Source organism: Punica granatum, chromosome 7, assembly GCF_007655135.1.
Source record: "Punica granatum isolate Tunisia-2019 chromosome 7, ASM765513v2, whole genome shotgun sequence".
Classification (NCBI taxonomy): domain Eukaryota; kingdom Viridiplantae; phylum Streptophyta; class Magnoliopsida; order Myrtales; family Lythraceae; genus Punica; species Punica granatum.
Window position 1 is genome coordinate 11,116,253 of NC_045133.1, and position 11,389 is coordinate 11,127,641.

General features: G+C 35.8%; 1 protein-coding gene across 2 annotated transcripts; it reads left to right on the plus strand.

Moving 5' to 3' along the window:
- Window positions 1-4,351: 4,351 nt before the first annotated feature.
- LOC116213391 (UDP-arabinose 4-epimerase 1) lies at window positions 4,352-9,511 on the plus strand. Of its 2 annotated transcripts, XM_031548287.1 has the most exons (11): window positions 4,352-4,632; window positions 5,286-5,437; window positions 6,041-6,165; window positions 6,656-6,769; window positions 6,865-6,972; window positions 7,079-7,170; window positions 7,678-7,819; window positions 7,977-8,071; window positions 8,412-8,541; window positions 8,654-8,798; window positions 8,920-9,511. In XM_031548287.1, the coding sequence occupies exons 2-11, from the start codon at window positions 5,377-5,379 to the stop codon at window positions 9,156-9,158; spliced, it is 1,251 nt and encodes a 416-aa protein (XP_031404147.1). In that variant the 5' UTR covers window positions 4,352-4,632; window positions 5,286-5,376; the 3' UTR covers window positions 9,159-9,511. The 2 variants fall into 2 exon arrangements, with proteins under 2 accessions (XP_031404147.1, XP_031404148.1); XM_031548288.1 differs by lacking the exon at window positions 5,286-5,437 and having other exon boundaries at window positions 4,353-4,632.
- The last annotated feature ends 1,878 nt before the right edge of the window (window positions 9,512-11,389 follow it).

The following is an 11,389-nucleotide window of genomic DNA, read 5'->3' on the forward strand; positions in this document are numbered from 1 at the left end:
AAGCATTATTAATTTCTATAAATAAAGAAAACCGAGAGTAATGTCTTTAATAAATTTAATTAGGACAAGTTCCGATATTTGAAGGCATCCACATTTAATCCAAATCGAGTTAGTATGCACTATATATATAACTTATGAAGATTAAAAGAGGAAGTCGTGATGGATTCTATAAATAGTCTTAATCCACTTAAAAATTAAAAATGTATCCAAATAATATTTTTTTTTATAAATCTCCTAATAATATCCTCTTTATATAAATATATATTGATTGGGAAAGTATTATATCCAAAAAATACACAAGTATTTTGAACGATATCAACGAATCATACTCGGTTACATCTTGTTGACTTTATCGTATATCACACCGGGTGATTGCTAGGAGAGCCGTCTGTGCGGACTACCTCCGCATCATGAAACAGCCAAACCCACAAATAACAAAATTTCTCCCCTTCATGGGTCCCACGAGTCCCTTTTGGGGTCCACACAAAAGGCCTTCTCTCTCTTCTTTTTTTTTTATGCACAAGCTTCGCCCATAAATAAGTAAATTTTCTTTATTTGTAAGATTCAAATATAAAATTTAACTTTAAAAAAAAAAGTATTAAATTATTTGAATCAATTCACGTTCATCGATGGATGCGGGAATGGATCGAGAGGGTTGGTAGTAGCCCACAATAATTTTCATGCCTTAAAAAATTTATATATAATTCTTAAAATTTTGATGAAATTTCTATCTCTTAATTCATAAAAACTATCTTACTATTTCATGCATTATGAAAATTTACATATAATTTTTTAAATTTTGATGAAATTTTTGATATCTGTCCCTCTAATTTAGAAAAACTGTCTTGCTATTTCATCCCTAAAAAATTGCACCCCTAACTCCAAATCGTCAAGCGGTCTCTGTACGGAGGTCTTGTTTATTTCTCGCGTGAGGTGAAGCAGGTGACGTCTTTTCATGTAATCTCCTTTACCCTTTTAGAAGATTTTTTTTCCCCTATGATTTGACCAAAACAGATTTAAAAATTTGGCCAACTTTTCTTTTTCCTAACCCTAAATCCTTGATTAGGCCAAACTTAGTAGAAATGCTTTGTAATCATATTGGTGTGAGAAAAAAAATCACAAAGTAGAATAGAAAGACTCCCCCAAGTTAGGCGCGTTAGCCTAAACGAAAATTTGTACTCTCGTCGGTGCAAGATATGTGCGCGAAGGAATGTGTATAACAAACATAGATATTAAATTAAAGTTGTAATTATATACATATATGACTTCAACCCTATTGTACTTGCCCCATTTTTCTTTTTTTCCCCTCCCCTACTCTTTTTTTTCCAAGGCCTGCTTGATCATCCGTTTGTCATGAATGAAGATAAGTTGATTTAAAGGCAAAGAAAATTATTTTCAAATAAGAGAATAATTATATAACAAGAAAAAGAAAGTTCTGATAATTCTTGATTAATACCTAGTCAAAAAATAGAATTAATTAAAAGAAAAGGTAAATTGGACTTATATATGACTTGTTATGATTTCCTCACATTTGATATATAAATATACCCGTCACATTTATCATCGACAAATTTGTAACACTAAGCACTCTTTGAGACTTTGACGAGCTCCTAACACCAATGTATAGCGACAAACTCTGACGCAAATTGCATGTATTTTATCATTAATTTCCACTAATCGTTTATCCAAAAGAAGAATATTCTACTGAGGAATTCGAACAATAATTGGTACGATATATAATTACAAACAGCCTGGTCATACAGTGTAACTTCATAGAGAAAAGCCAATGGACAGTACATATACATAATACTATATATTATATAATTAGAAAATTTACATGGATTTTTCTAATCTATATACCATATGGCCATAAGATAATATTTATTTGATAAATACAAAGTGAATTTTCTTAAATTGCTGTTACCCTCGTCAAAATTTTTGCCATTTAAGCACAACAATTTATTTGATTATCAAATCAACGGATATACACTTACGGAAAATAAAAATTCGACGGATATATATAAGTATTAGATCTTAACCTAAAAATACTCCGATAAGCAACCAAATATATTTCTGCATTTGTTCCAAGCAAAAGGGCATTTCTGCTTTCGAATACAATGATTGACACTAAAATAAAAAAAAATAAAAAAAATTCTGCATTTGAAGAATATAGGAGCATATTGGACACTGAAGCTCCCTGCAGGACCCACCATGACAGGATTGGGGTGGGGGGAAATGCGAGGTTGCGCGTGAAAGTCACCGTGGGCGACCTGATCAATTCAGGGGAAGCCGCCGACAGAGCCCATCTCCCCTTCCTTTTCTCCTTCCATGTTTTCTTTTATGTCCTTTTTAAAATTAATTTTGTCGCAGAATTTATATGTATATATGTCTGTGTGTATATATATGCACGCGTATATAAAGCGGAGCGAATGACGTGGATCCATCCTAATGGTCTCGGAATGTCTGAATTACAAAAAGGCCATTGCCCCTTCCCTCGTATTTTATAATAATAATTTTAATTATCATAATTTTTTTTCGATGTATACCATGATATCTAAAAGTTAAAGAGTCTCAACTAATCCATTTCGAACCGGATCGGTTCACTAAGAGGTAAAACTCTTCAAATATAGATTTTCTCTATTAATAAAACTAAAACCCAAGTTCTTGTTTAAGAAAACAAGCGCCAAACTGATTGTACTAATCCATTTTAAAATTTCAATATATTCTCATATGACGTAGATAAAAAAAAATTCTCTAGATTTTCAGAAATATTATCTGATAAGATTGGATACAAAAAAATATTTTTGGATTTTTTAGATTTCTTTAGCTTTAGTTTTCAATTTTTAAAATTTTTATTTAAATTTTTAATGTTGAGGAAAATTTGTCTTGGTATGATACGAAAACAACACAATATTTTTTAATTTCTAATAAGAAGTTATTTAATAAATCTTAATTTTTTGAGTTCTTTTAGTTTTATAATATTATTCAATAAATTACAAGATTTTAATTTTTGGAAAATATTTTAATAAAATGTGATTATATATGCATATTAATGTTTACATTTTTTAATAGTAGAAAAAATGATAATCTCTGAATTCATAGAGCTTTATACCTATGCAATACGCGAGTTTCTGTCTATTTCAACGAAACATATTAGTAGTGCTCCGATTGTCTTTTTTTATTTATTTATTTTTATGATGGGGTGGTGTTTCGACTATCAAATCAACAATAGCAAAGGAAATAAGTGTCTTGTTTTAAAAGAACTAGTTGATACTCGTGAGGGCGCTGTACCGTGTTTATCTTTCTTTTATATATAAAAATAAATAATAGACACATATAACTTATCAATTAATATAGATAAAAGGCAATCGAATAAGTAAAATCATAATGACAATAAACAATTACATACTTTAGACCTATAAAGCAAACGATATACTTGAAGATAAAGCGTATTTCTATAATATGTATGAGTACTTATGAAATGTAGAGATATTGAGCAGAGATGTAAAAAAAAACATAATAATGAATAGAAAGGCAATGGATAAAATGAATTTTATCAAGTATTTATAGAGAATTCAATACACTAATCTTTGAAGAATATACAGTAGTTCGAACAGTTCATTCCATTTATTGTGAAAATTTTTAAAATTTTAAATTATATATTATTGCGTGCAAATTATCAAGACACATTTATAACATTCGTTGACTATTATACCAATATATGCCAAATGCATGAACTTCGATTAAGATACATTGAATTTCCATCAAACGGAACAACTCACGAGATGCCTAAACCAAAAGCTAAAGATTATCGAATTGTCTGATTTGAGCTACTGGCCACATTTAACCAAGTGCCAGAGATTCTCGAATCCAATGTTGACATTTCGTGCCTTAACTTTTATATATTACATATAGATGAGTATCTCTATATATTTTCAATAACATTACAAAAGAAATAGGAGTGCGTCACTAGAATTTACCGTAAAATTATATTTTTTAAGATAAAAAATTTAAAAGATAGAATTCAAATATAAACAAAAAAATTCCAAATTAATATTTTCTTATTATATTTTCAATAAATCTATACAAGAATTAGCATTATTTACAGGTGCACCAAGATTAGATCATTATTAGAGCAAAACTATTAATAATTAATCAATAATAAGAACAGTAAATCCATCCAATTGAAGAAAATGACCAAAAAAAGAAAAAGAAAATAGAAATAATACTTTTCCTCCCTCACACTAGACGACATGGGAGTAGAGAAATCTCCGCCTATTACATCTCTCTCTCTGTCTCCCCTTTTTCTGCACTCTCCTTCTTTTCCCATTCAAACGCACCCCTCGCGACCTGCCACCTGTGTGTGTGTTCCAGTCTCCTTCCTCCTCCTCTCCGTTCTTCCCCTCCTCACCCCCTCCCATTAAGCCTTGACTCCCTCTCTCTCTCTCTCTCTCTCTCTCACCCTTCATCCTTCGTACGTTACACTCCATAAATCCGTTTACTTTCTCACCCCATCTCTGCCCTTCCTCCTCCTTTTATTCTCCATTGGAATTGGAGGATCCCTCCTCGTCTCTCCCTCCCCTTGGAGCAGCGAGCGACCCAGCAAGCCCGGCGTGGTTCTTCCTCCCTAAGGTCCCTCCTTTACGCCCCTTCTTCTCCGATTCCCTGTCCGTGTCTGTCAAAATTCTTTTTTTTTTTTTTGTCTTTGTCCATCATCCCTCACGGTCGTGGGTGGCCCGCCGGTTCGTTCTCTCCTTATGGCAGGCCTTCACGCTTTTGAACATTCTTCGCGGCGTCGTGGGTTGTCTCGGTTTTGTTACTGTTTGCTATGTTGATTGATGATCTGCTGTGTCGGGAAGATCATCACCCTGAAAAAGCCTCAGGATCTTTGACCCTTTTTTCCCACAATGGCCGAATTCGGTTCGTTTTGTTTGATGGTGTCCTCCCTCCCTCCCTCTCAAAATTCCGTACTTTGACTCGGAGAACAGCAAATGCTTGCTCTCCACTGTCGGCCATGAATTCCGTTGAAGCACCGGCCGTTCTGATGGTCTTCAATTGGGTCCTCCTGGATCTCTATTCATACCGTGCTAAAATGATATGAAAAAGTTGAAATTTTTGAGTTCGCGAGTGGAGTTATTTCTAGGGTTCTTGTTCCTGGGGTTGTGATTTTGATGATCTGGGTTCCTGACTCTGTGTCCCGTTTTGGTCAACGCTTCTTTTTTTCTTTCAAAATTCGTCCTTCGGAGTCGAAGAGATGGCTGATCATGTTCGGTTTTTCGTTGCAGTACCTTTAGAGAGAGGCCTTTGCTTCTGCTGCTGAGGAGGGAGGATTTTTTTTCGAGCTATAACTTTCATTAGCGTTGAAGGTTCATTCAAATGCTAAATTTTGGCAGGGCTAGATCTCAGCCTAGGCCAAACAGATCTCTGTCCTTAGGAGGTGAGATTTTGCAATGGGATTCTTAGCCCTTTCGAAACTTCCTCTTTTAATCATCATTTGAATTCTTATATGATATCTGTAGAAATATTTTACCGTGCTAATGGTAAATTTGCTGTATTACCTTTTCGATGTAAGTGTCTCAGGGCTTTAGTTAATATTATGATTGCGTAGCGATTCGCTCGAACATCTGTGCATTCTCCTCAGAAAATATGAAAGGAAACTCTCTTGTTCCCTTTCTGACCTTAATGTTAATAAAAGGCAAAGATCAAAAGGTATATGAACCTTCAGTGAGAATATCAATCCACAGCTTTTCACTCACACCTCATCAGAGAACAACCCCATCCCCCTCCTTTTTCTATTCCATTGCCCAGCCAAAAGCTGAATTTTCTCTTCTACAATTTTTTTTCTTTTTTAATATAAAAACTGGAAGATCCACCTGTTTTATACTCCTCCCCATATATTTCTTGTATCAGATCCTATGAGAAATGACCTGGCATTGGCCTGATGTCATTCTTCCATTAATTAAATGAAATTTGTTTAATATGTCATTTTATGTCCATTTGAATCTTACTTTTTGATAACATGATGTTGATTTTGGTGTAGGTATGGATTACCCAGACCTGAAAAGGAAGAATGGCTATGTTGGAAAAATTATTTTGGCCGCTTCCTTGACAGTATTGTGCATAATAATGCTCAAGCAATCTCCAAGTTTCAACACTTCAAGCGTGGTAAATTCATAAAAACATCTTTAAACTGCTATAAGATATATCTATTTATTATCTATAAGTTGAACACATGTATATAAATCTGTGGCCTTTCAGTGAAATCTTCATTACAGTTTCAAGTAAATGTGTAGTAAAAAAAAAATTACTGCAGGACGACCTTGTGTTTTGTATACTAGACGGCAAAAACTCATGCTTACTGTGGCTGAAATTTCTTAAACTAATCCATAAATGAAGAAAGAGCATTTTCGAGAATTTGGTGCCATGGAAGACGTAAATAGAGATGCAACAGTGAAAGAAACTAAAAATTGATATAGTCCTCCGTAAAAGTTTTGGTTAAGCATTGGTTTATTTAACCATGCTAATCAATGTAAATTCAACCAGTAGCTTTGAGGAAGTTACCTAATGTTATTACATGTTTGAGTTGGTCTTGGTATATCAAAATGCTGAATTAGTGAATATAATCTTTGTTTCTTTTTTATTGTTTTCCTTGTAGTTCTCTCTTCATGAGGCAGGAGTGACTCACGTCCTAGTGACTGGAGGAGCTGGCTATATTGGTTCACATGCCACAATGAGACTTTTGAGGGACCAGTACCGCGTAACCATTGTGGTATTTCTACTATGCCAATTCTGTCATATAATAATTTCAACCCTTCCCTTATCTGATTAAATTTGAATTATCAATGAGGACCTTTCTTTTGACAGGACAACCTGTCTCGTGGAAACATAGGGGCCGTCAAGGTTCTGCAGGAAATGTTTCCTGAGCCAGGGAGATTGCAGTTTATCTATGCGGATTTAGGCAATGCAAAGGCTGTATCCTCATTGGTGCACCCTATTTGCAGTTACTATATGCTGTTTCTTGAAATGAATCATTTAGAGAAGTTTCTCTCGCATGTGAGTCCTTAATTTAGCATTTCAGGTCAACAAAATTTTTTCAGAAAATGCCTTTGATGCAGTGATGCATTTTGCTGCTGTCGCTTATGTCGGGGAAAGCACTCTTGAACCTCTTAGGTAAGTACTGATTGAGGACTTAAGTGTCTTTCATGATATTGGTTGTTCTTATGCAAAGATTTCACTGATCCTACTTCCATGTGATTGTGTGGGGCTTTTTAAATTGAAGTTGGAAGTGTTCATTTATGAACGTTTTACTGGCTGAGTATAGTATTCCATTTCCCAATTTCTCCACTCGTTTGTACTAGATGTTGCATGACTGACTTGACTGATAGAATCAAAAGGTTTTTATCTGAGTGAAGCATTATTGCTGTTTTATCGAAGGTGCTCTGACAAATGGAAATGGTTGCAAATAAACTGTGTTTTTGATATTATCTTGAGCTTATACCTTGTTTCTTCCTGTTATTTTTCTGTATTCTGACAGAAGGAAATGCCAAATTTTTTTTTGGAATTAAAATATAGTTTTGGAGTCTCATGCATGAAAAACAATTATTTATTTGTGGACCAAGCTTATGCATTACAAACTATTCTTAATTTGTGGACCAAGCTAATGATTAATCTTTCCAGGTATTACCATAATATAACATCGAATACGTTGGTGGTCCTGGAGGCTATGGCAGCTCATGGTGTGAAGACCTTGATATACTCCAGCACATGTGCAACCTATGGTGAACCGGACAAAATGCCAATTACTGAAGAGACTCCCCAGGTGAATAAAAGTTTGGGATGATTCTCTTTGTTTTGTTTCTGAAAAAAAAAAGAAGAAATTTTGTGCTTCTGCCGTCTCTGCAATATATGGTTGTGTATTTGACTTGTGGTAAGTTGTTTCAGATCTTGATGAGATTTATATCTGGACCAATTTACAGGTGCCTATTAATCCGTATGGAAAAGCCAAGAAGATGGCGGAGGATATTATACTCGATTTCTCTAAGAATTCAGACATGGCTGTCATGATTTTAAGGTATCTCTTGCGATGACTTAATTGCTTAAATCATCAAAAATTTATTGCAAAATACTGTGCTTCTTCATTATCCTTGTCTATACTTGATTCAGAGACTTGCTGGAAATATACCTTTCAATTTTTTTTTTCCTTTCTTTCCACTACTTTTACAACGGATCTTTGCCTGCTACTTTCCCAAAAATTTTCTCCGCAAAAAAAAGAAGAAACTGTCCCGACAAATTGATTTGTACGTTTGATGTTCTAATTACTCTTTCACTTTCATTATATTCTGGACATATCTCTTATTTATCACGGAAGATTCACCATCAGTTTGTTTTAACATTTACTTGATAACTTCCAGATACTTCAATGTGATTGGGTCCGATCCTGATGGTAGACTGGGAGAAGCACCAAGGCCCGAACTACGTGAGCATGGACGTATCTCAGGTGCTTGCTTTGATGCAGCACGTGGCATCATAACTGGGTTAAAAGTACAATTCCTGTGTAATCTACTTACATTAATTTGACTTTAAACTCCCTTGTTATTTCAAAGGTTTCGCTATTTCCAAGAAATTGAACATCTTCCCTGTTTACCATTTTCAGGTCAAAGGAACAGATTATAAGACTGCTGATGGAACTTGTGTGAGGGATTATATTGACGTCACTGATCTAGTTGATGCACATGTTAAAGCTCTTGAGAAGGCACAACCAAAGAAAGTTGGAATCTACAATGTTGGAACTGGCAGAGGTACGATTGAAGTGCTTTCTTCTGTTTTTTTTTTTTTTTTTGTCTTTTTGGGCTCATTTGGCGTTTGGAATTTAAGATACCCATATGCAAAGAAAAGCTCACTTTGAATTTGTCTCATCAGGTCGATCAGTCAAGGAGTTTGTCGAAGCCTGCAAGAAGGCAACTGGGGTGGACATAAAAGTTGATTACCTGCCCCGGAGACCCGGTGATTATGCTGAAGTTTACAGCGACCCCACCAAGATCGGACTTGAGCTCAACTGGACTGCGAAATACACCGATCTCCAGGAGAGCTTGCGGATGGCCTGGAGATGGCAGAAGGCCCACCGGAACGGCTATGGGACCGTGGCAGCTTCTGCCTGAAGGAATGTTCTGTAGATTCGTCTGTGACAGAACGTAAGTGAGACTAACGAGAGAGAGGCCCGACCGACCGAAATGCTGACCATTTCACTCCCCCTGAAGTATTGGACTTCTTGTTCAAAGTTCAGATTTATGGAGAAACTTAAGAGGAAGAGCGATAGTAAGGGGTTGGGAGGATTTAGTGATTCAGTGAGGTCGAGGACGTTGTATCGTCTCTCCTGGGGGATTGTTAGGTAAAAGTTTAGTAGCTCAATTCATTAATATTCTCATAATGCAATTTTTATGACAGATAATAGCTCAATAAATAATTGGCTGGCTGCTGTTATATAGCAAATTTCCTAATATTTTCGGCTCAACCCGGTCGCTTTCTTGAGTAGTTGACGTTTTGAGATTGCTGATTCGGGATTTGCTTTTGTTGGAAGTTCATATTGGAACTTAAGGCCCATTTTGATGCGTATGGAAGTGTCTTGCAAAATGTTTTCCCGAGTCGCATCACATTCTTCTGCAGTTTTCCAGAAGAGAGTTCCCCTTCCTCGCCATCCACAACCCAAGATCCAAGTCAATTCCAGCCACTTTGTGCTACGTTTAAATGGTGATGTCCGAACAGGAAGTGCATTTGGTGGAGGTCCTTGATGGTTGGATCGAGCCAGCTTGACCACCGGCATAGTTTTGACAAGGAGGTAGGGGGAGGTCAAAGTGGCTTCGATCTGGCCAACTCGAGTGCTTACAGGGTTGCATCAGCCTGTCCTGACAGTCAGGGCCCAAGGGTACCATAATTGAGCTTTTATATTCCGAAGTGATTATACTAAATATATTTGACGGTTATTTAAAAATAGGTAAACATGCGTTATGTGCGAAATTTATTAAATAAGTTTTTTAAAAAATTTGAATTGAATTTTTAATTAAATATATTAGATTTAGAACAAGAAAGGGGAGTTATGCTTGCACAAAAAGAAAAAAGAAAAAACGAACTGTAAGTATTAACATGGGTTACTTAGCTTCGGCACCAGGAAATGGAGCCAGAAATCTTTGGGGGAGGGGCCAATTTTGATATATAAATTATATATTTAATCATTTATAGTGTAAGGATAAATTAAAATTTATTATATTCAGAAGGAATATTCACAAATAATCTCAACGAGTTTTATGAGGAAGATTTTTTATATCTGTGAAGGAAATCTTTTACTAGTTAATGAAATTTATAGAACTCGTGATCAAAACTTTTAACAGTCGTAGGACTTGTAAGATAATTATAGGGCAAAAAGAAGTAGCGGAATTTTTAGGGGACGTGTATACTTTTTATGGAGGACTTAAGTTCCAAAATATTTTATAATTGAGTAAATTTTGCAGCAAGGACACGTAGTTCCATTCCTGTTCGGCACCTCTTCCTCTTTAACAATATCTTGAATCCGAATGTTGTAGATGAAGAAAATTTAGATTTGTCTAAAACCTGATAGGCATTTAGTATGAGGTAATCTATCTAGATTAACAGGAATGTGTCTTTTGAATTGTCTAAGCCCACACATATCTCATTTAGTTAACACACATTACCGGTAATCTGGCAATAGCCCCATGAAGTGGTAAGTGGATTATCACTATATATCAAAATTTACCCTTTATTTGCATCATTCTCCTCATTCTCAATCAAGCAAAATGGCTGCTATCACCAACTCACCATGGCCATTCCAGCCACCATAATTGCCATCCCAGCACCGCCACCATCCCAATAGTGCCGCTATGCCAGACACCACCAGGGGCGTCGACCTAGTCCCCATGTTCTTCTTTCTCCACTCTACAAACTCTAATTTCGAGTTTCAATTTCTTTCTTTTGTTTTTTTTCCCTTATGATGGAACTCGAGTTTTGGGACTTCAAAATCGAAGCCTCTCCCCCTAATCAAAGCTATGTGCTTCGATTTAACCACAACAGGGGTCGCGAATTCGTCAATGATAGGGAAAACCTCTCATCTTCAAATAGAAAAGAAAAACACCGAAGATGCTAATGTGGTAGACTCGTGGGGCAGAGCACTGGAGAGGAACTGGTTTCGGCATGGAGGCGTGGAGTAGAGATGCTAGAGGTGCTAGCAGGAGGCGGCTATGGCTTTCCGGTTTCTTGGATGCAGCTGCGGTGTTGTTTACAGACGAGGAAGGAGAGCGAAATGGGTTGTTATTGGGCATTTTAGGAAGTGTCTTTAATTATTAGAAATTCATTATAAAATCAAATATAATAAAATAAG

Bases quoted from the DNA above. Each gene is read 5' to 3' on its own strand.
- LOC116213391 (XM_031548287.1), top strand. From the start codon at position 5,377: ATGCTAAATTTTGGCAGGGCTAGATCTCAGCCTAGGCCAAACAGATCT. The intron at 7,820-7,976 runs GTGAATAAAAGT...ACCAATTTACAG, and splicing joins TTACTGAAGAGACTCCCCAG to GTGCCTATTAATCCGTATGG. The intron at 8,542-8,653 runs GTACAATTCCTG...TACCATTTTCAG, and splicing joins GCATCATAACTGGGTTAAAA to GTCAAAGGAACAGATTATAA.